This window comes from Phyllostomus hastatus, unplaced genomic scaffold (genome assembly GCF_019186645.2).
Source record: "Phyllostomus hastatus isolate PE091 unplaced genomic scaffold, TTU_PhHast_1.1 phas_contig_147, whole genome shotgun sequence".
NCBI lineage: Eukaryota > Metazoa > Chordata > Mammalia > Chiroptera > Phyllostomidae > Phyllostomus > Phyllostomus hastatus.
This window is the reverse complement of record NW_025333603.1, coordinates 4,513,065-4,536,826: the sequence shown is the minus strand read 5'-3', so window position 1 is coordinate 4,536,826 and position 23,762 is coordinate 4,513,065. Positions and strand designations below refer to the sequence as shown.

Here is a 23,762-nt window from a genome sequence, read left to right as displayed (position 1 = left end):
AGATGGCAGACCTGGGTGCCTGTTCACCAGCTATGTGATAATCACTTTGGGGAGGGGAGGCAGGGGAGAGCTTGATAAAAAGCTTGATTCCTGGGCCCCTTCAGAGCTACAAAGTAGAGTCTCTGAGGGTGCAGCCCAGTAATGTGTCTTTTAAAAATATATATAAACTATGCCCACACCCCAGAGTCTGAACACTTATGAGAAGTCACAGAGGGGGTCCAAGAGGGAAATGGCGCAGTTGGATTTACAAGTATTTTCCCTTCATTTGAGAATATCATTATTTGCCCTTAATTCCTGAAGGATGGTCTTGACAGATTAGTGGTTGACAGTTCTTTTTCAGCGCACAGCTCTTCTCTTAGGCCTCATGGTTTCAGATGAGAAATCTGCTGCCATTCAAACTGATGTTCCCTGGTAGGCAACGCTCTCTGGCTGCATTTAAGATTTTTTTCTTTTCTTTTTCCTTTTTTTTTTTAGTTTCAGAAGTTTAATCATGATGTTTTGGAATGGATTTCTTTGGGTTTATTCTGTTTGGGATGTTCTCAGCTTCCTGAATCTGTATGTTTATGTCTTTCACTAAATTTGGGAAGTTTTCAGCTAATATTTCTTTGAATTTTTTTCAGCATTCTTTCTCTCCTCTTTCTGGAATTCTGATGATAAGAATGTTAGATATATACATATTTCTCCTGTAGACCCCTGAGTCTCTGTTTATTTTTTTCAACCTATTTTCTCTGTTAATGAAAATAAGTAAATTTTATTGATCTGTTTATCAAGTTCACTGATTTTGTCCTCTGTCATCTCCACTGTGCTATTGAGCTTATCTAGCTATTAAAAAAATTAGTCATTGTGCTTTTAAAATAACTTCTATTTTAATCTGTTGTTATATTTTAATAACTTGTATTTATTTATTGAAATTTTCTATTTTTCATTTGTTTTAAGAAAACTTGAAATTGTTTTTTGAAGTATTTTTAAGGTACTATTTTAAAAGCACAAATTCTGACATCTGATTCATCTCAGTGTTGGCATCAGTGGATTATCTTTTCTTCAGATAAGATTTCCCTGGTTTTTGGTAGGATGAGTGACTTTTGATTGATTGTATCTTTCATATTAGAGGACTCTGACCCTACTCTACTTTTCCATTTTAGCAGGGAGTCCACCTTAATCTGCTTTGTTCTTCTGGCACTGCTGGGGTTTTTCTTCTTTCCTGCTGGTGCCGCCTGTAGGGGCAGAAGGCATGTCCCTGGGCCACATGTTGTCCCTGGGGGTCCAGGAGCTGTGGGGCCTGGCAAGTTCTCTGCCACTGGGTGGAGGGCCCAGGGATGCAGGGTGCTGCTGACACTGACACTGCAGATGGATTGGCCCGCCATTGCCCAGATGTGGAGTGGTGACGGGGTGCTTCTCTGGGGCTTGCTCTGTGTTGGCCTCCTCCTTTCCTGACCTTTGGCCAGAGAGAGCAAGCTTTTCTTTTCCTTTGTCTGTGTGTGTGTGTATGTGTGCATTCTTGGCAGAACTGTGTCGCAGGCCTCAATGGCACCCAGTCTGGAGTGTGTAGGGGATAAAAAGAAAACCTAGGAGAACCAGCTGTCATGTCATCCCTTAGGTCCTGAGGGTGCTAGCCCACTCACTGACTTTTCTGTTGAACCATTTTCAGGATATTTAGTTGTATTTAGAAGGCAGGAGTAGGGAAAACGGGTCTATCCCCTCTTATCTATTACACACATTTAAAAATTGTGATATAATACACAAATTTAATATTAAAATTTAATATTACTAACATTTAGTACCTTGTAGTGTTTGGCAACCATCACCACTATCTAGTTTCAGAATGTTTTGGTCACTCCAAAGGGAAACCGGGTACCCATTAAGCAGTCACTTCCCATTCTCTCCTTCCCCTGCCCCCAGCAGCCTTTTCTGTCTGCTTTAATCTGCTTCAGCATCTCTAGATTGGACTATTCTAGTGATTTCATGTAAATGGACCTTTGTAATATGTGACCTTTGTGTCTGGCTTCTTTCACATAGCATATTCTCAAAGTTTATCATGTTTAGCATGTAGTTAATTCCTTTCTATGGCTGAATAAAATTCCATTGTCTAGATATACCACATTTTGTTTACCCATTCACAAGATGGCAAACATTAGGGGTATTTCCACCTTTGGCTGTTGCTTATTGTGCTGCTGTGAATATGTGTGTACAACTTTTTGTTGGAACACCAATCTCAATTCTTTGTGTATATACATAGGAGTGGAATTGCTGGATTATATGATAATTCTATGCTTAACTTCTTGAGGAATTACCAAGTTGGTTTTTATGGAGGTTACATCATTTTACATTCCCACCAGCAGTGGGGGTCCAATTTCCCACATCCAGTTTGAGGGCTCCAGTTACGGTACAGCCTTACCAACACTTGTTATTTCTCATTAAAAAATTATAATCATTTTAATGGCTGTGAAGTAGTATCTCTTTTTGGTTTTGATTTGCATTTTCCTAATGACTCTGATGTTGAGCATCTTTTCACATGCTTACTGGTTATATATGTATATAAAATATACAAACATATTTTATGTATATGATCTGTCCAGAAGATATTTAGCCATGTAATATGAAAAATAGAGACATTTATTGAAGAAGATACAAGGAACATTGTACATGGGACAATGATACCTCAGTTCCTTTCAAAGTTGGCACCTTGGGACCTCACACAGTTCTCCCAATCACCATCAAAATACTCCCTGTTGTATTTTCCTGAATCTCATTGATGGTCTGAAATTTCTTCCCTTTCAAAGGTGATTTTAGTTTTGGGAAGCTGGAAGTTGCAGAGTGCCAAATCTGGGCTATCAGGGGGCTGAGTCACCTGGGAGAGTTGATGTTTTGCTAAAAAACACTGCACAAATGATGTCAAGCATGAGTGGGTGTGTGTTGTGATGGAGCTGCCAGTCACCAGTTGCCCATAGCTGTGGCTTTCTGAATCATTCAAATAATTTCTGTGGAGGGATGTTCAAGCTTAATGCAAAATCTGATGCAGATTCTTTGCTCTACTCGCTCAGTCATTTTGAATACAATGACCACACAGTACACATGCTAACTCAATGGCATCTACCTCCCCCACTGACTAGTGCAGTGAAGTCATTGTTGTTCACACACACACACACACATTCCAGTCCACTCCCCTTGGCTCCCAGGTTACATTGATGTTGCACAAACTATTCTCATTATATTAACAATTGTTGGACTTTTTCAGGGCAGACTATTTTATATATATATATACATATATATATATATTTTTTCTTTTGGAGGAATGTCCTATTTAAGGCATTTGCTTATATAAAAATTGGGTTATCTTTTTGTTGTTGAACTGTAAGAGTTATTTTCTTAATTTTTAATTTTCTATATATATTTTTATTTATTGAATTTATTGGGGTGATGTTGGTTAATAAAATTATATAGGTTTCAGGTGTAAAATTCCATAGTACATCATCTGTATGTTGTATTGTATGTTCACCGCCCCAAGAAAGAGTTCTTTATATATTCTGGATACTAAACTCTTATCAGATACATGATTTACAAATATTTTCTCTTATTCTGTAGGTGTTCTCTTCTTGATAGTGTCTTGATGCACAAGTTGTTTTTTTTAAAAAAATATTATTCCTTTATATGCCTGCTGTATTCCTCCTTCTAGTGAATCTGCAAGATGGCTTTGGGCGGTGTATAGATAACCTTTTCTTTCTTTTTTTATATATTTTATTTATTTATTTCTAGAGAGAGGGGAGGGAGTGGGAAAGAGAGGAAGAGAAACATGTGTGAGGGAAACATAGATTGGTTGCCTCTCACTCGCCCCTAGCCGGGGACCTGGCCTGTAACCCAGCCATGTGCCCCTACTGGGAATTGAGCTGGTGACCTTCAGGTTTGCAGGCCAAAGGTCAATTCACTGAGCCACACCAACCAGGGCACAAGTTTTTAATATTAATGATGTCCAATCTATTTCTTCTGTTGCTTGTGTTTTTGGTGTCATATCTAAGACACCATTGCCAAATCCAAGGTTATGTGATGTAGTCCTTATTTCTTCCTAAGAGTTTTATAATTTTAGTTCTTTAATTTATTTTGAGTTAATTTCTGTATAGAGTGTGAGGTAAGGGGTCCAATTTCATTCTTTTAGGTGTCCGTATCCATTTGTCTCATCATCATTCGTTGAACAGATTATTTTCTCCCCCACTGACCGGAGTCAGCATTCTTATAAAAAATCAATTGACTATACATGTGTGGATTTATTTCTAGACTCCCAATTTTATTCCATTTGTCTCTATGTCTACCTTTATGCCAGTACCACACTGTGAAATGTAATTTTTTTCTTTAAATTTTATTCTGTGTTGGTTTCAGGTGTACAGTTTATCAACTGGACAACCGTATACTTTTCGTAGTGTGCTGCTCCATGTTTCCGGGACCCAGCTGGCACCAGAGTTATATTCCCTATGCTTTACTTCACATCCTATGACTATTTTGTAACTACCAATTTGTGTTGAATACAATTTTTAAAATATTTTTGTGGCTCAATTTGGAAAACGATTTATTGAGTGCAGTCCCTAGATTCAGGGACCATTGTCAAGAGGGCAATCCCAAAACCTAGCCCTAAGGCAAGGGAGTTTCACTAGGGTCTGCAGTTGTGACAGAGATGTGGGATGATATTAGCAACTTATTTGGAGCCAGAATGAGCAGAACTTGGCTAAAATTAGATGCAGCAAATGAGGAAAAGAGTTGTCAAGGATAGTACTGTTTCAGGCTTGGATAGTGGTACCAGTTCCTTTTAATGGAAGAAAATAGGAGGGTCCAATTTGGGGAGAAGATGATAAACTCAGATCTGGTGCCTCAGAGGAGTACCAGAGGAGTTGCGAGTGGGGAGTGGAATGGAGTGGGGAAGGGCATATGTAGGGGAAAGAAGGGTGGAAAGAGAGTTGGGGCCAGGCACAGAGTGGTGTTTTGGGTGCTGCTAAGGATTGATACTGTACTGAAGACAATGGAGAGCGATGGAGGGTAGGCAGACAGGCCCCATAAAGAGATGGTCTTGGCTGCCCTGAAGGCCAGTGGGGTGGGTGATCCTCCTCTCCTTGACCTCCACTTCCTCAAGTGTATAATGCAGCAATAATATCTAACTTCCGGGACTCTCTGTGTATATGCCTGACTTGTAGACTTTGTTCAGTAAATATTGAAAAAGCCACTCTTCACCTGACTTGATCTCCTCTGTGTCTCCTCCCAGGGGCCGACTCCTGCCTAAGAACACCATGCATGCAGGTGAGCTGTGGTCTAGGTACGGGGGGTGGGTAGGATGGGGGGAATTAAGGAGTTCACCCAGCAGTCAGATTGCTGGGTTGAGGCAGGCTGTGTTTTGACAATTGCCCCAGCTTCTCCTCTACGTAGCCAGCCCCACTGGGAATAGGCAAATCGTTAGGGACAGTGGGAAGCTCTGCCAAGGCTCCTTTGGGAATCTAGGGCCACAGTCATTTGCGGAGTAGTTCCAGCAAGTTAGGTTGGAAGTAGGGTGACCCATAAGGAAGCTTCTCCTTCCCTTTTTCTACTTAAGGCAGAAGAGGTTCCTCATGTGTCCAGTGTTCGTGGACTTCCTACTGTGTACTTGGCACAGTGCTAGTTGCTGGGGTTACCCCGGGGACCAAGATAAGCACAGTTCTTGCCGGTGTGGAGTTCATGTCCAGCAGGGGCTAGACAACTGATTCAGTCATTGGAAGAAAGTGTGATGAATGTTTTGTGGAGTAGGATGGGGCTGGGACGGTGGGCTGGGTGTGGTGATAGAGGACCTTATAAATCACACAAGGGCCTCATTTTAAAATAGTGGGGATCCATGGAAAGATTTTAATAGGTGAGGCATTGCCTTTTCTCTCTCTTAGGAGCACTGCAGGGAGCTCAACAGTCAGCTATTGGAGAGGAAGGGGCAGTGGCATTGAGAGACCTCTAGGCCAGGCATGGCTCTGAGTCCAGGGGCTGGTCTGGTCCTCCATGAAGACCCAAAGATGACACCTAGCCTCAACTCCACCGGGGCCCCAGGTTTAGGCTCTGGCACCATCTCTGGGCCAAACCCAGATACAGACCTTATTTCTATCCTGAATCCACCCCTGAATCCTGGCTTGGCTCTTGTTCCAGACCTTAATCCAGTTCTGAGTCCTGTCTCTGAGCAGGCCCCAGGCCTGGTGTCTGATAACACCCCCAGACCTGCTGACGGCGGGGCTGTGGTTCCAGCCTTCCTCCAGTTCACCACTCCCCACTCTGGTGAAGCCCCGGGCCTGGATTCGAATCACATCTTGGGGCCTAACTCACAGGGGGCCCTGTGTCCAGCCTCAGACCTCGTTCAGAGCCCTGGCTCTGCCGAGTCCCAGGGTCTGAGCTCGGACAACCACTGTGGGCTGAACTCTGAGGAGGCCTTCAACTCCCACTCAAGCAAGAGTCTTGATTTTGGTCTGAGTAACTCCAATCCTTCCAGGCCTGAATCAAACCTTTTTATGAGGTCCTATTCAAGAGAAACCCTACTTCTGGGCTCATGTATCTCCAGGCCAGGCTCAAAAGCACTCCTTATTCAAGCCTCAAACTCTTCTCTGGATTCCAGCTCCAATCACCGGCTCAGTGTGGGCTCAAGAACTATCTCCAAGTTGGACCTGAATGTGGCTCCAGATTCTTATGGGATCCCAAGCCCAAACACCAATGAGACCATCACTTTGGCTTCATACAACACATCTGGGTCTGTTTCGAAAGGAGCCTTTGATGCAGCTTGGAACACGAGTTCCAAGGGAACCATCAATGTGGCTTCAAATAGCAATGTCAAGTCTGATTTGAACATGACCATCACTCAGACCTCATGCTTGGCCCTGATTCCTGGCTCCAATGATGACATTAGCCTGCACTCCAGCACCTATGTACCCAACTCTGTCCTTTCTCCACCTTCGTGCATGACCTTTATACTAGGCTCCAAAGACGCTCTGAGTCTGGCCTCTAGCCTCATCTTTAGTGACACGTCCACCTTGACACTGAGCAGCCAGCAGGATTATTCTGAGGACAACACCACCCACATCATGCCCCTGGAGGAAAATCAGCAGAACTGGAGTGAGATGGCCAGTGCCGAGATGGGCCAGTTCCCGCTGGTGGTCCCCACCAGCAACACTACAGACGAGGACACTGCTGCCTTCCAAAGTGTCCCTGAGCGTAAGTATGGCAACAGCCCTAGAGAGGGCGCTGTCCTGGAAGAACCTTGTATTCAGACCTGTGAGGCAGGGAGGGGAGAGGAGAGGGCAGAGAAAGGGAACATCCATCAATGGATAACAGGCAATATGCTAATTATGCACCAGAGATCCGGTGCTCAGCCTCTGCTTGTTGACTGATGTAGGACAAGCTACTTAATCTCTCTGAACTTCAGTTTCCTTAAGTCTAATATCTCCATATGATAGAATGCTTATTGTGTCCAAATGAAAAGTCAACTCACTACACCTTCCTTTCAAAGGTTATGCCTCTTTCTTTTTTGATACATTTCAGACCTGGCTTTTCAGGTCAATGAAGTGGGCAGGTGCTGGGCTCAGCTCACTTCTGCTGAGTGTTTGCGGTCCCCACCTGAGCAGGGGTCCTATCTGGAGCCTGCTCCCACTTCTGACATACAGATGTTCTGGAAATTGATCTCCTGTCAATTTTTGATGTTGTAAAGATCTCTCAATTATTTATATCTCCAAATATTTTTGTTTGTTCATGGACCAACACTATATTGCAATTAAAAAATTACTATGCCTTTGTAAACGTGTATTCATATCCGGTAGGGTCGGAATGCCTTTAAAAGTTCTCACAATTATTCTGAGGACAACAGCATCCAAAACATGCTCTGGGGTCCATTAGTAAGCCCTCATTCTTTCATATATATTTCATCTTATTTTTATAATTATTTTTAAAGATTTTATTTATTTACATCCAGAGAGAGGGGAATGGAGGGAGACATAGAGGGAGAGAAACATTGATGTGTGGTTGCTTCTCACGCTCCTCCAACTGGGGAACCTGGCCCGCAACCCAGGCATGTGCCCTGACTGGGAACTGAACCGGGGACCCCCTGGTTCACAGGCTGGCACTCAATCCACTGAGCCACACTGGCCAGGGCCCATATGCATTTTAGAATATGTGTATCTAGATCTTCAAAAAAATTTGCTGGCATTTTTATTGGAATGCTATTAATTTATTCATCTATTAAAGATTTTTTGTATAGGACATATCCTTTACTAGAATTAAAAATATTCTCCTTCAAGATCTATTGCATTTTTTTGATAGGTTAATTCCTATGTACTTTATAGTTTTTGTTGCTATCATGAATCGTATCTTATTTTTTAATACAATTTTTATTTTGTACTGACGACGCTTGATGATGTATAGGAATTCTGTTTTTGCATGCTGAACTTTTTAAAAAAAGCTTTATTGAGATATAATTTACATACCATAAAATTTCCCCACTTCAAGTGTACAATTTAATGGTATTAAAATATACGCAGAATTGTGTAACCATCATCACCATCAATTTGAGAACATTTTCTTTTTTTGGAAAGATTTTATTTGTTTACTTTTAGAGAGAAGGGAAGGGAGGGAGAAAGAGAGGTGGAGAAACACCCATGTGGGAGAGAAACATCGATCTGTTGCCTCTCGCACGCCCCCAACTGGAGACCTGGCCCACAACCCAGGCATGTGCCCTGACAGGGAATTAAACCAGTGAACTTTTGGTTCACAGGCCAGCACTCAATCTACTGAACCACAACAGCCAGGGCAATTTTAGAACATTTTCATCACCCCTCCCCCAAGAAAAACCCCATGATCCCTTAGATATCACCCCCAACCCATTGCCCCCCAGCTCTAGGCAACCACTAATCTACTCTATGTATATAGATTTACCTGTTTTGGCCACTTCATATAGATATGTAATTCTTTTACATAAAGTGTGATTGGAATACTTTAACCCCATTTAATTCCTTCCCCCCTATTTATATGCTATCCTGGTAACGCATATTTATTGTTTTCTTAACCCTATAAACATTGTTATTATTTTATGCAGTTAATGTTCTTATATTTACCCAAATATTAACCTCTTTCTTTCACTTCATTGCTCATTCCATCTGGCATTGATTTCCTTTTGCTTGAAGTATATACTTTAGAATTTCCTTTAGTGAATTCCGCTGATGGTGGACATTTATCATTTTTGTCTGAAAAATGCCTCTAGTTCTCCTTCACTCTTAAAAAAAAAAGTTAAAACAATGAAAACTTGCAGGAAAATTGAAAGCACAGTATAAACATTTTTTGGAGAATAATTTGATTAAGTTGCCACATAATGCTCCCTGACCCTTGAATTCTGGCTTTTATTTCTTACAAAAAAGAACAAGCATTAACTATCAAAATCACGAAATCCATATTAATACATGGTTACCATCTAATCTCCAGACCCCACTGAAATATCACTGATCGCCCCAGTAATGTTTTCCTGGGAAAAAAGATCCAGCTCAGAATCACTCCCTGCCCTGTTTTGTTGAGTCTGTTTTGTTTCCTCAGTCCTCAGCCTCTCCTTGACTTTCATGTTTGTTTTCTTTTTTAATGTCCTTTAATGAGGTGTCAGGCCAAGGGGGCAACTGCTGACCAGAGCTTAGGGCCTGGAGGGGAGTCACCCGTGGCTCCCTTTTGTCACTTCAGGAAGCCTATTTCCCCCCCCAAAACCTGAGAAAGTCTCGGAGGCTTGGTTAGCAGTCTCGTTGACGGTTTTCTGGGTATATTTGGCCTCCTGGTTTGTGTCCACCTTGGGCAGCCCCTTCCACTTGCTGCGTCAAGCCCAGCACCCTCTGGCTATGGCCATAGGAGGCCTGTGAGGTCATCCAGGGTCGCTGAAGCAACATCGGATCTCCTGACTTTCATGTTCTCGATACACTTGAAGCTGACAGGCCAGCTGTTTGGTGAGTTGTGCCTGAGTTTGGGTTTGTCTGCTGTTTCTCATGGTCACATTCATGCCATGTACCCAGGGCAGGAAAAGCATGAAGGTGATGCCAGCCTTTTCTCACTGCGTCACATCTGGTGGAATATGGTTTGGGTTGCTCCCATCACTGATGACACTCACTGCAATCACCTGAGGGAGGTGATTGCTGCCAAGGTTCATCACTGTGAAGTCACTGTTTACCTCTTTGTAATAATTATGCTCTGGAACTATGTAAATATCCCATTCTTCGTCAAGCTTTCTATTTACTCATTTATTTATTTACATTAGTGTGGAGTTCTCTTGTTTTGGTACAAGATGTCTCTTCCCTGTTTTCTGGCTCATCTTATACTTTTCCTGCCCAAGTCCTAGAATCAGAGCAAGGAGCCTTGTCCCTTTTAGTGGAGAATGGTACTTAGAAGCCAGAATCTTGGTGCTAGCTGTATTCATTACAACTGGGATGTCTCTACTTCTCCCTATTGGCTCCATCCTCCGGCAGCCTCTGGTGGCCAAGATATTCCTGAATTCCAGGCTCTCAGAGGTCCTCAGAAGGAGAGAGAGGCACTTTTCTAAATAAAGAGCTCTATTGCCCTGCTCACCCGAGAGCCCATTCCTGGACCAATCATTGGGGCTGTGGGCATGAGACTCTTTTTATTGGCCAAGCTTGGGTTGCAGGCCTGCCCCTGTTTGAAGAGGGGTGATGAGTAGGGCTTGAAGAATTTAGTTTCACCTGGCCACATGGAATGGGTAACCCACAGGGAAGACAGGAACTCTTTAACCAAAAGAAAGATGAGCAAATCTGGGGCTGACAAAACAGCAGATATCTACTATGACAAGTAAGAGTTTAGCTCTGGCTGGTGTGACTCAGTGGATTGAGTGCTGGCCTGTGAACCAAAGGGTTGCTGGTTCGATTCCCAGTCAGGGCACATGCTTGAGTTGTAGGTGATGTCCCCAGGAGAGGGCGTGTGAGAGGCAACCACACATTGATGCTTCTCTCCCTCTCTCCTTCCCTTCTCCTCTCTCTAAAAATAAATAAATAAAATCTTTAGAAAAATAAATAAAAGTTTAATTATAAATTGTGATAATGGTTGAAAAAAGAGAGTAGGATGATGCACAAGGGGATCACAGTGGGCCCCCCGTTAGCCTGAAGGACAGAGGAGGCCTCTTTGAGGAGTGGCAGGCAAGCTTAGACCTCAAGGACGGGTGTAGGACTGGGACAAGGGGGTGTGGCAGTAGACTGGCCCAGGTAGAGGAAACTGCCTGTGCAAAGGCCCTGGGTCTAGACGCCTGTCTGGCCAGTGTGGCCAGAGCATGGTGAGTGAGAGTGAGGGGGAGCAGCGAGGGTAAGCCTGGGGATGAGGGTTGGGGAGGCGGACCTGGCAGGGCCCTGCAGGCACTGATAGGTGTGCCGACTTTATGCTCAGTGAAATGCAGAGCCACTGGAGGGTTAGGGAAGGGAGCTCAGTCTGGCTGCAGGGGGAGTAAGGATTAGAGATATTCAGTCGGGGAGGCGAGATGGGGCTGTGGCACCCTAGGTGCACTATATCTTTCTACCCTTTTCTCTCCTCACCAAAACTATGACATGCAGGAGCCTTTGATGAAGGGGCCACATGCCTGGTGAATGTGCCAGGGAACAGAGAGGATGGCAACAAACTGACTCTGGTATGCTTCCTGCCCAGCCAACAGCTGATGTCCTGGGATGCCCCCTCCCCTCCCCATGTCCCACTCCCCAGCCCCAGCGCCAGCCCCAGCATTCCCTGTTTCTCCACCTGGCTCCTCTTTTTCTCCATGATGCTCATCACCATCTGGTGCACAGTATGCTTTAATTCATTGTATTTCTTATTAGTCTTCCTCACTATAGTGTGTGCCCTGTGAGTCAGGGATTTCCGTCTGCCTTATTCACAGCTGTATTCCCAGCATCTACAGTAATGCCTGACACATCGTAGGTGCTCAGTAAGTTTTCTAAACAACTAAGGGAATTATGAGAGGGTCTCTAAAGGGGATAGAAAAGCTGGAAATGGCCTGTTTCAGGATATAGGCCCAACCTAGGTCTTGGCCAGGCACGAGGCCTCAGGAGGCCAGGGAAAGCCAGCATCTGCAGGACCTGTTGAGGGCCAGTGGGGCGGACTGGACAGGCTGGGGGACATGAGTAGGACACACAGAGTGTGAGAGACACTGGCTGATGGACAGAGTCTGGAGGTAGGGCGTCCACCCAGGCCAGGACTCACAGAGAGGAGGCTCTGTCCTGCCCTGCGGCTGCCTCGGAGGCCAGCTCAGTGCAGCGTGAGCATGGGGGTGGGGAGGAGGTGACCGAACTAATAAGAGGTCTTGCATTTTGGGAGCATGTGTCTTTACGCCCTGGCATTCTTCTAGTTGTCCACCCTGCTCTTGCTGCATAAGCCTTTTTCTGTGTCTTGCTCTTGTCAAACTCCTTCTTTGCCTCAGGGCCTTTGCACCTGTTACTTCTGCCAGGAAGTTTCTTGCCATCTTTAAGACAGGCAATGTAAAGTTGGAGTGAGATCTGTGTTGTACACTGTATGCACAGCACTGAGCATGGTCCCTGCACAGAGAGAGTTTATTACTGCAGCCACTCAACAAATTTAACTGAGCCCCTACCGTGTGCAAGGCATTGTTTCAGGTACTAGAGATACAATAGTGAAATGACATTCTTCTTGGGGCAGACAGGCCCTCCTTCTAGTTCTTCACACAGCCACCTCTTTCTTGTCATTCAGGACTCGGCCTAAATATGATCTCCTCTGAGAGGCCTTCCTGCTTCCACTAAATGAGCCACCCCTCTCCCACCACTTCAGCAGATGAAGTTATTAATCTTTGTTTAACGAACGCCCCTAAAACTTAGTGGTTTAAAAGTTCACTCTGACAGCCAGGGAAGTAAGGATGAAAAGGGCCCAATGTTCCACGTTCTGGAGTAGGACTGGGCTCAGCGGATGGCTCCCCTGCTCTGGGTGGTGTAGTCAGAGGTCCCCACGGGAGGCGGGCCAGACCGTCCACAGCGACCCCCTCTTCCCTGGTCTCTGCCCCGCGGTGTCACCATTCCATGGCGGCTGGGTTCCAGGGGGGAAGAATCGCCAGTTCCTTTCAGGGTCAGGCTGGGAACGGCAGCACTGCCCTCGAGTAGCCTTCTGTTGGTCTGAACAAGTGGTGCGATGTGCCCAGGGTCCAGGGCCATCTGTCCCCCAACAGGAAGAGCGGGAAGGAGCTTGTGGCACCTTTCACCCACCGCACTGTCCATCTGATTCCCTTGTTCTACTTTCTTTACTATATGAATTTATATCACTTATTATTTTATTTGTTTCATATGTTTTCCTTCTTCCCTTAAGATAAGGAGACTGCATGGGTTAATGGGACATTAGTTAATGTGTTCCCTCTCAGCAACACAGTGCCTTAGTCTGACTCGGATGTGCCCTGAAGAAGGGCAGAGGCCAGGAGGCCTTTAAGAGGTATTACTCATGGTGAGATTTCATCTGGAGGTGTTGGGGCTCTTTCTGTGCCCCCGCTGCTGCCTCTTCTCCCTCAGTTGACTGGCAGAGGGGGAGCATTTTGCGGGCCCTGATATCTGTCCTCCTCCAAACACTGGACTTTAAGGATTATTACATGCCCCCACCATCACCTTCTCAAATCTCACCCTGCCCCCCAGCAGTTCCCCTTGTGGTTTCTCATTTCTCTTGAGCAACCCTGGGGCTGGCCACTGGGGAGGAGCAGGCTGGTGTGCCTGCAGGTGACGGACCACTGATGCAGGTGTAGGGACAGCCCCTGAAAGCTGGGTTCAGTGCAGCTCTCATGTCGTGGCTTTGCCCTCTGCTGCCCCCGAGGTCGAGAATGCCATCACCCTGCAGAAGAGCCAGAATATGCTGGAAGGTGAAGGAGAGAAGAAGACCATGGTGAAGAAGATGATGGTGCGGGAGACACATCTGGTCTGTGGCACTGGGGTGGGGGCAGCAGAAGTCCTGAGTCTACCCACTGGTGAGATGGGGGGCTGTGGGGATGAGGACAGATGAGGAGGCAGGACACTTGGACCAGAGTCTCAGCTCCGCCACCAACTGCTCTCCGCACATACAGAGGGAGCCCAGGCGAGTCATTTCCCTTCTCTGAGCCTCCGCTCGTCTGCGATACAACCTGCGTCACTGCTTGTGCGGAGGACGCAACCCAGTGGTTGGTTCACTGTGGAGCATTAGGTACCCAGGAGCCGTTATTGTTAGTTAAGACCAAAATTACTCCTGGTGGGGAATTTCCTTATCATTTTGCTAAATATGTCATTTCTCAGTCATCCATCAGAATGTGTTAGGTGGGGACAACCAGAGAAGTTTCCAAAATTGTATTTAGCTTTGGGTCCCTTAAGGAGAGAAAACCCCTTGCCCTGATACCTTCATTTAACTAACACTAACTGAGCACGTATTGTGTGCAGATACTAGATCAAAAGTGAGAACTAATTAGAATGACATTTTTAAAAGAATTCAACTGGGTGTCTTTCAAGGGCCCTTTATGGTGTTTTTTCTTGGGGCCAGTCCGTGGTTTAAATAAACCTCCCCACTGTGGGGCTTCAGGAACAGTTCTTGCTGAGCCCCACTGGAGGGGCCAGCAGGTTAGAGCGCGGGGTGTTTTGGTGGCTTTGAACTGAGGCTCCAGATAAGTCTGAGCAGTGAGCTGGCTCCGCCCACTGGAGGTGGGACAGGGCAGGGAGATGCTGCTCTAGGTTGCTCTGGGGGCAGCCTCAGGCCTGGTGGTCTGCAGCTGCCTGGCCCCTCAACCGTCCTCTGCGGTGCCCTGTCCAGAGGCAGATTCAGGAGGAGCCGCTGGATTCGCTCTCCAGCTCCACCCGCCAGCAGGCCATGGAGACCCTGACACAGCTGAGGTATCCACAGCCCCCTCCCCAACACCCTTCCCCTTTTCTTCTTCCCATGGGCTCTTCCTCTCTCTTCTGGGGCCTCTCTGCTGGGTCCCAACCCCACTCCCGTGTCTTCGCCTCTCCCCTTGCCCCGTCTCTGCCAAGGCTGCCTGCCCTCCACACCCACTTCCCTTCTCCCCCCAACTCCTCTCACTGTTTGTGGATCTGCATCTCAGGCCCACCCCTGGCCCCGCATTGAGGTGTCCTCACCCCAGCCCTGCATTCATAGCTCCAGACTCCGGCCAGAGAGCCCCCTCCCTCACTCCATGCCTCCGATTTCTGTCTGTCCACCAGTCACACCAAGCCTGTCTTGGGTGTTCGGGAAAGGTCAGAGTTGGTGAACACGTGTGTGAGGAGTGTGTTCTCCCTGCCCTCTGTGCAGGCCATGCAGGAGAAAGAGGAGGCCAGGGCTGAGACCATACAGGTAAGCAGCGCCCTCCCTAGCGGGTCCTTGGGCTGCCCAGGGTTCTCAGAGGGAGGCATGGTGCAGGACTCCCAGCAGGGTGTGAGAGGGTGCTCCAGCCACAGGGCCTTGGGTACTTTCCTGACACTCTCTTGACCTGAGAGAGATGTTTGGTGACTGAAGAATCTTTGGAATAGGGATCAGTTGCTCAGCTGGAGGGCTCTGTTTACTTCTGAGCCCTGCACTATAAGGGGTGTGGGCAGATGCAGGCGTGGCCGGAGGCGGGGCCGGGGTGGAAAGGAGGAGGGCTGAGGACTGGGCTGCAAGGAAGGAGGCCTGGGCTGGGGCCCAGAGAAGTAAAACCTCAAGGAGCCCACTCACATGAACATCTCTGAACCCCTGCAGTTGCCCAGGGAGGAGCGGTCAGGGGTGACCCTCAGTGTGGGGTGTAGGGCCAGTGGGGGAAGTCAAGGCAGGGGCATTTCAGCACAGTGTAAGGCTCATTCATTCATTCATCCTTTCATTCATCTAATGTTAACTGAGGGCCTACTCCAGAAGTACAGGGGCGAGATACAGTAGGGGCAAGGGAAGGGGGAGAGAAATGTTATGAGGGAATCATTCAATTAATGCAAAATTACAACACAGGTAAATGTTGCAAACAAGAAGTACCTGGTGCTCTAAAGAGCCCGGACCTGCCCTAGATGGGGATCAGGGGTCATGGTGCCGGAGCAGAGAGGTTAAAGAAGGGCTAATTAGCTGAAGGGAGTGGGGCTAGCAGAAGGAAAAAGCATGCCAGGCAGAGGGAACAGCCTGTGCAGAGGCCTGAGGATGGAGAGAATAGGGTCACTAAGGCAGCGTGGCTGGAGCCCAGGGCCAGGTGAGAGTGCTGGGAAGTGAGGCTGGAGAGTTGTGGGGGCAGACCACGTGGCAGTACGAGGGCTCTGGGTCCGAGAGCTGCTGCACCGAGAGAAGACCCAAAGGAAGGGTGGGGAATCCTTGTTTGGGCAGGGCAAGGCAGAAGCCCTCTTGTAGTAACAGGTTCAGCCAGCAGAGGTCAGCGCTGCACAGTGATGGGCTACAGATGAGTGGGGAAGGAGGAGGTAGTTGGAGAGTGACGTTTGCTAGGTGGTTGTGGTGTAATCCTGGTGTGAACAGACTCAGAAAACCCGAACAATAACAACGTGAGAGGCAGACATGGGGAGCTGGCAGGGCAAAGGAAGGCAGAGGAGAGAGGGCCTTTCCAGAGTGGCTCAAACCCACTGCTCGGCCTTGGGTCTGTGTAACACCTGCACCTTCCTAAAACAATTCCCGGGCTGGTGTGGTTGGTGGAGGAGGGGCCCAGGCAGGGAAGAGATGGCTCCCGGAAGAGGTAACTGGAAAATCTATTTAGGTCTAGGAGTAGCAATTAAAAAAGGAATCAGAGCACTTCCCTAGAGACAATACTAAAAGTTTACTTAGCTCTTACAGTTCTAGAGCCTTTTCCCACCCACTTCTCATTTGTTGCTTACTTGGCCTATGGTAGATTCTTAGCAAATGTTGGGAGTCCGCTTCCTTCCCCTGTAAGGTAAAAAGTGCAGGGATAATAATGACCAATTTGTTGAACAGGAAATTGTAGCCCGTGGAGGGGAAGTAATGTGTCCAATATTGTACACCAAGTTAGTCTCAGGGGTGGGAAGAGAAAGCAGCTCACAAGGGTGCACACGAGGGGTTGCCTGGGGCTAGGTCTGCTCCAGAGCCCCCTGGTGGCCTGGTCCTTCTCCTGTCCATAGACACTTTACCATCAGACCTTGGATGCCCTGCAGACACTGCTCAACGCTCTCTTTGTTGAGGACCCCACTCCTGCTGGGCTGAAGAGCATTTTGGAGGTGTGGAGACAGGGAGGAGAGGAGGGAGGAGAGGAAGGGTGGAGAGGAAAGGAGGATTGGCTCAGGAGCGGAGGTGGGGGTGGGAGGGTGGGGGCTGGACCCAGAAGGAGTGATTTGACTTCAGGATGTGATCTTGTGCCAGTGTCCTGCGTCCCTGTCCTTGCAAGGCCCTGTCCCAGACTCCTGCCTCTTCACTCTCTCCCTCTCTCCCATACTCTCTCTCCCTTTCATCCATACTCCTGACATAGCTGTCCTCATATTTTTGCTCTCTTCATCCTTGCTCCTGTCTTTTTCTTTGAGCTTCATGATGCTCCATCTTTCATCTCTCTCCTCACTGACCATCCTCCCTTTGGACTTCCAGTCTTGTTCTCAGCTTCGGGACCCCATGACTCCTGATGTTCCAAGGAGAATAGAACTGTGAGGGGTGGCCTTGTGCTCTCCCCAGAAGCTGATCAGTGAAGGTTGGCCTGCCCACCCAGGCAGTAGAGGCTGGCGGCCAGCCTGTAGCTCTGAGTCTTGCCCTTGTCTTCACAGCCCCTGGGCCCCTGGATGAACTCTGGAAAGGCCCATGAACGAGCACGTGCTGTGAGCAGCAATGTCTCTGTGTTGAACCACACGCTTCTCTCCCCGCCTTTCTTTGTGAGTGGCCCCTGGGAGGCACGGGGGGCACCCTCAGGGAGAATCTCCCCAGCTCTGAGGGAGCCTGTGCATCTACCCAGAGACTCCCAGGTGGCCCTTACCATCCTCTGAGGGCTCTGCTGTCAGGGACAGACATTCCAGCTCGTTCACCATTTACTGTGTAGCATTATTGAACCTATAAGACTCAATCCCTAAGATTACAACACAAACAGATGTCTTCAGGATTCCCTGCTCTGGGGCTTCTGCTGGGGAGACTCACCCTTCGCATCGGGGATCCTGATGAGGACATTGGCCGGGAGGCTCTGGAGGGCATCATCATCCTCTACACCATCCTGGAGCTCCAAAAACGTAAGCCTGGAGCACCTCTGAAGCAAGGCTTCTGCGCAGACACTCAGCCAGGCACTGGACTGAAGCACTGGCAATGAGGCACTGGTAGGAGACGGTGAAGGCCAGCACAGGGTCTGATGGGGTCTGCAGAGGTCTAGAGACTTAGTCCCCACAAGACCAGGGCACAAAGGCTACATACAGACAAACCTATTTCAATATAAGCATCCTTCTATCTAAGCTTTTCCTCATCTTTCCAAGATTAATTTGTGACTCTCATTTTCACATTCCCATGGAACCGTGTACACCCAGGCATGATAGCCCTAACCTCTTATTTCCTGGTGTGTCTTCCCCACTAGACTGAACCTCATTTGAGGGCAGGGTGCAGCTGTGTCTTGTTCACCATGGAATCCCCAAGGGCTAGCCACGGGCCAGGCGCATGGTGTGTGCTCAGCGAATATTCACTGAATGAACAAAGAACAGATTCTATCTTATTTAAAAAAATTTTTTATTTGTCTAATTTTTAAAAAAGATTTTATTTATTTTTATAGAGAGAGGAAGGGAGGGAGACAAAGGGAGAGAAACATCAAACTGAAGAGAGATAGATTGATTGGTTGCCTCTTGCAGGTCCCCAACTGGGGACCTGGCCCACAACCCAGGCATGTGCCCTGACTGGGAATTGAACCAGCAACCTTTTGGTTTGCAGGCTGGCACTCTATCTACTGAGCCACACCAGCCAGGGCCACATTCTATCTTAGAATCATAGCGGTTCAAGCCTGCAGGTGAAGAACATCCTTAGGATGTTCTTCAGGGAGCTGGTGATGCGGCATGGGCTGACACAGGTACCCAGATGGCACTGCCCCAGAGGTGCACAGTATTGCCTGTCATTTGCATCCTTCTTTTTTCCATAGTCCTGACACTGCCCCAAACCAAGGGACCTTGGCATGTTGTTTAAACTTCCCTGGCTCTGGTGGTAGAATGTAGTAGGTACAAGACCTGGCTCTGGCCCTTCCTAGCTGCATGACCCCAGGCAAGATTGTCCAGATTTTTCTTGTCCAGGTCTAGATTTATTGACCTCTAAAAAAGGGTACAATAGCATGTAACTCACAAGCTTTCTGAAGGATTAAATGAGATCATATATGTAAAGAGTACCAGCTCAGTACCACACATTATAGGCAATTGTCAAATAGAGTTTTCTTTTCTCCATGCCTGCAGTGACGGTCTTATCAGTTTCAGCCTTTTGGGATCCATCTGGTGTCCCTGCTTCTCTTGACTTCTAGCATTGGGGACAAAGATTTGTCCCCTGGACGACTCCCCCTGCTGCCCAGGAACCACTCAGACCTCCTGAGAGATGGGAGACAGTGACATGGTCATGTTTATCCTCAGTCTTAAGGTCAGGAATAGTGTAGACCAAACTAGTGTTGCTAGATTTAGCAAATAAAAAGGTACAACACTCCTATAAATGTGAATTTCAGATAAAAAATAAGTAATTTGATTGAAAGTATTGCATATTTGAGATGCACTTTCACTAACAATGATTTGTTACCTGAAATTCACATGTAACTGGTTATCCTGTATTTTATCTGGCAACGGTAGGCCAAACCCACTCTGTATGATGCTCCACAAGAAATGTGGTTTGTCCAGGCCCCTGAGTGCAGGAAGCAGCAAAATCGGGATGAGAACCTGAATTTGCCTGAGTCCAGGCCTCAAGTCCTCCCCTTTACAAAAAGCCCACACACTTGGCCTGCATGGTCCCTCTGCCCGATGGACCTGTCTTATGCCCATGTCTTGCCTAACTTGAGAGATCCAGGTGGGACCCAGGCCAGGCCACAGCAAGGGCTCAGGAAATGCATCTGAAATGTGTTTCCTTCGATAGAAAACACAGAGCTGTCACGTGCCAGATACTATTCTAGGCGCTGGGACACAGCAGTGAAGACATAAATATAAAGTTAAATAGTCCTCCCTGTTGAGCTTACCTTCTTGTTGTCAGGAGACAACACAATAAAAAAGTAATACCTGTAGCAAGTCAGACGACGACGAATCCTTAAGAAAAAAGAAGCAAAAAGGGGGGACTGGGAATGCCAGGGATAAGGGGGTGCCACACACCTACCCGAATGGCGGAAATGAAACAGACTCTGCCGCACGCAGCAGAGAAGCGAAACCACCGGGACGCTCGCACAGTGCTGGTGGGAGCATGCTGGTCTGCACTGCGGACAACCGCTGGCCAGCATCCCCGGAAGCTGAGCCTCTGACTGCTGGGACACAGCGATTTCTCTCCTAGCTACCCCCCCTAACCAACGTGCCCATGTGTTCACCAAAGGGCAGGGCTAGACGTGCTGGAGTGTTGATAGCAGCACGATGTATTACAGCTGGAAACAACCCAAATGTCCATCGGAAGTAGGACAGATGCATAAATCGTAGTATATTCATGCCATGGAAAATTATGCAGCTCTAAGAATGAATGAAGCGGTGCTCCTTGTAACGGGGTCAAAGAATCCCACCCACATGATGTTGGGTGAAAGCCAGTCATCAAGGACAACATAATAAATGTGTCCATTTACAGAAGTCCAACAGCAAGGCTATGTCATCTGTGGGTGGAGAAGCTGGAATAGTGGTTGTGCCAGGTGGGGGAGGGGGAGAGTGGGCTGAAAGAGGGCGTAAGAGGGGCTTCTGGGGTGCCAGTCATGTTCTGTTCCTTGACCTAGGTGCCAGTTACATGGATAAGTTGAGCATTTGAAAATTTATTAAGCTGGTTACCTATGATTTATGCATGTCCCACATCTATGTTTAACAAAAAGTTTTAAAGAAAGGGTGATCGGGCCTCACTGAGAAGGTCCTCTTCTTGCAGGAGCCCGGGATAAGAAAGAGATCGACAAGAAGGAACTGTATGAGAGCAACAAGCGTTTTCTGGGGCCCTACAACCCCGTCAGCCCATGCCAGAACATTCTGCGCGTGATCGCGGTGACTGTCTGCTGCCCACCAGCTCTGGGCCTTCCCAAGAATGGGGGAGAGGGACAGCACCGCCTGCCCGATGCCCTTCCTGCTCCCATCTTTCCAGGAAGGCTTCCCTGACCACACGGGCCATCTGAGGGCCCACAGCCCCTCTGGTCTGTGCCACAGCGAGTGGGCCGTGTCACCCCACTTGGAGACCATGTCGCCCCTTCTCTTATAGCTCCTCCTCAGGGGTGCTGGGTTCTCCCTGCTCATCTCTGTGTGCGTCTGGCGGTGTTGACACATCTGTGTGTGGCTCACTCAGAGTCTGTCCATGTGGGCCAGAATCTCTGTGCCTTTGTTGCAGGAATTTGGAGACCTCCTGGGACCCCAGCAGGTAAAGGACCTGTTGCTAGCAGCCCTGGAAGGGCTGAAAGGCAGCTCGGAGTCTTGGGCGAAAGACTCAGTGGAGATGGTGCAGTTGGCCTCGGAGGTCATGCTCTGCTCAGTGCTGGAGTGGTACCGCCACCGGGCCCTGGAGGTGGTAAGGCCCTGGGAGCAGCAGCTGGGCTGGGAGACCCCACAGGGCCTGCTCATCCCTCAGGCAGGGGCGGTTGGGGGCTGAGTTCTAGGTGCTCCCAAGTTGCAGGTGAGAAAGGACTCACCCATCTGGTGTGGGGTGGAGGTGGGTAGTGAGACAAAGTAGCTCACTCTCAGGGAAGGAGCAGGCACTCTGCCCCCTACCCATTTCTCTTCTGTGAGCAGCCCTCTGTCCTGTCACTCCTTTCCTCCTCCCACCTCCCTGCCCCCACCTCTCCCTTGCCTTCCCCACGTGCCCTCTGCCTGCTCACGGCTGCCCACTGTGCTCCAGATCCCAGAAATCATGCAGGCTATCTACGTGCAGCTGAGCCACATCCAGGAGCCACGGGCCCGTGAGGTGGCCCTGCTGCCCGTCTCGCTCTTGGCCAGCTCCTTTATGACCGAGGTCGTTGTGGCCCTGCTCATGTGCCCCCTCCCACTAGACAGGTACCATGTGAGGGGGGTTGTCAGCCACTACGTCTCAGAGGGTGGAAGCAGCTCCCTCCCCCAGCCTGGGGCTCTTCTATCCAGAGGATCCCCTTGCCCTTCTAGACAGCCCCTCTCCTATAATCTTTGGTACCTACGCCAACCATTAAGCACTTCCCTAGCATTGCTAGCTGTCTTTGCTTAGCATTGATAGTGCAATGGCCCCATTCTACAGATGAGGAAACTGAGGGTCAGGGAAAGTTTCTCACCCTAGGCTAGGCACCCACTGAGCCAGCAACAGAGTGAAGACCTAAACTCAGATCTGGCCAGCTCCAGCTCCAAGCCCGGAGCTCTTTCAGGGTACCATAGAAAGGAGGCCTGAGCAACAGTCCTGACTCAGCCTCCAGCTGCTGTGTGGTCTCGGGTGGCCTGCTCGTTCCCACCACAGGCGAAAGGAGGACTCCCTGCTTTCCCACTCCAGATGGGTGGTTGTGACAGTGATACAGCCCGTTTTGCTGAGGTTGTGCTTGGGCCTGGGCCTGTGCAGGGGGACGCACCATGCTCTCCACCTTCAGGGAGCAGGTGGCCTGATGGGCAGGGGGGACTGTGGCCAGATGGCGAGCTCATGGACAGGCCCAGTGTGACCACTCCAGCCTCCCAGCCCTGGAAGTGCTCCCACACCCAGAAAAAAGCCAGAAAGCATGTGGTCCACATCTTTTTTTTTTTTTTTTAATTTAAAGTTTTATTTAGACAGAGGGGCAGGGAGAGAGGGAGAGACATTAATGTGTGGTTGCTTCTCAAGCGCTCCCCTATTGGGGACCTGGCCCACAACCCAGGCATGTACTCTGACTGGGAATCTAACCAGCCACCCTTTGGTTTGCAGTCTGGTGCTCAATCCACTGAGCCACACAAGCCAGGGATGAATAAAACCAGAAAGTGTATGTTCCACATCTTAAGATGGTTGGTTGAGAGTGAACGTTAAATAATTGTGCAGACCTATACAGGTGGGGTGTGTTTCTAATAAGGAGAGCTGGCGTCATTCATAGAAGCCAAGGACATTAATGGTGGGGGCTGGGGTGCCACATCTCTGTCCTCCCACCTGCAAGTATTTAAACCTTGTAACTGCACTGCTCACCAGAGGGTTTTCTTCTTGGAGCCACTAACCATTCAGGCTCACAAGGTTGCAGGGGCCACACTTGGCATCAGAGTTGCTCAGGAGATAGGATAGGATGGTGTGCCAGGCTCCTCTTTGCAGGAGACCTTGCAGCAGCCCATGGAGCTAGCTCCTCTTTGCAGGAGACCTTGCAGCAGCCCATGGAGCTAGCTCCTCTTTGCAGGAGACCTTGCAGCAGCCCATGGAGCTAGCTCCTCTTTGCAGGAGACCTTGCAGCAGCCCATAGAACTAGCCAGACAGAGCTGGAACCAAATTTAAGGAGGCCCTCCCTCTCAGGGGATAAGCCTGTACTTGTATGAGCCTGAGAGTGAGGGACTCTTTAAATTTTGTGCCCTGGATGCTTCACTTTCCTTACCCTTGTCTTGGCCCTGGTTCAAAGAGCTGGTCCCTGGGGCCTCTTAGAGGAAAGGTGCAGAAGCTGCCCTGGCTTAGGTGGCTCAGGCCTCACAGGAACTAGTATTTCTTATACCAAATTACTCTATAGACTGCTTCCAGGGTCCCCACAGGGACACGTACAGTCACTCCAGGAAGCTCGATGCTGCAAT

The 23,762-nt window shown here is 48.4% G+C and overlaps 1 protein-coding gene across 1 annotated transcript in view; it reads left to right on the top strand.

The window, feature by feature from the left end:
• The first annotated feature begins 5,224 nt into the window (after positions 1 to 5,224).
• Positions 5,225 to 23,762, top strand: part of MROH7 (maestro heat like repeat family member 7) — a 40,836-nt gene continuing 22,298 nt past the window's right edge. The window contains exons 1-12 of the mRNA XM_045857565.1: positions 5,225 to 5,280; positions 5,892 to 7,197; positions 11,562 to 11,635; positions 13,804 to 13,887; positions 14,764 to 14,843; positions 15,171 to 15,300; positions 17,049 to 17,144; positions 17,679 to 17,783; positions 17,996 to 18,131; positions 20,956 to 21,068; positions 21,406 to 21,582; positions 21,910 to 22,064. Of these exons, the coding sequence (XP_045713521.1) occupies positions 5,967 to 7,197; positions 11,562 to 11,635; positions 13,804 to 13,887; positions 14,764 to 14,843; positions 15,171 to 15,300; positions 17,049 to 17,144; positions 17,679 to 17,783; positions 17,996 to 18,131; positions 20,956 to 21,068; positions 21,406 to 21,582; positions 21,910 to 22,064 (2,381 nt within the window). The 5' untranslated portion in view covers positions 5,225 to 5,280; positions 5,892 to 5,966. The remainder of the gene's footprint in view (positions 5,281 to 5,891; positions 7,198 to 11,561; positions 11,636 to 13,803; positions 13,888 to 14,763; positions 14,844 to 15,170; positions 15,301 to 17,048; positions 17,145 to 17,678; positions 17,784 to 17,995; positions 18,132 to 20,955; positions 21,069 to 21,405; positions 21,583 to 21,909; positions 22,065 to 23,762) is intronic.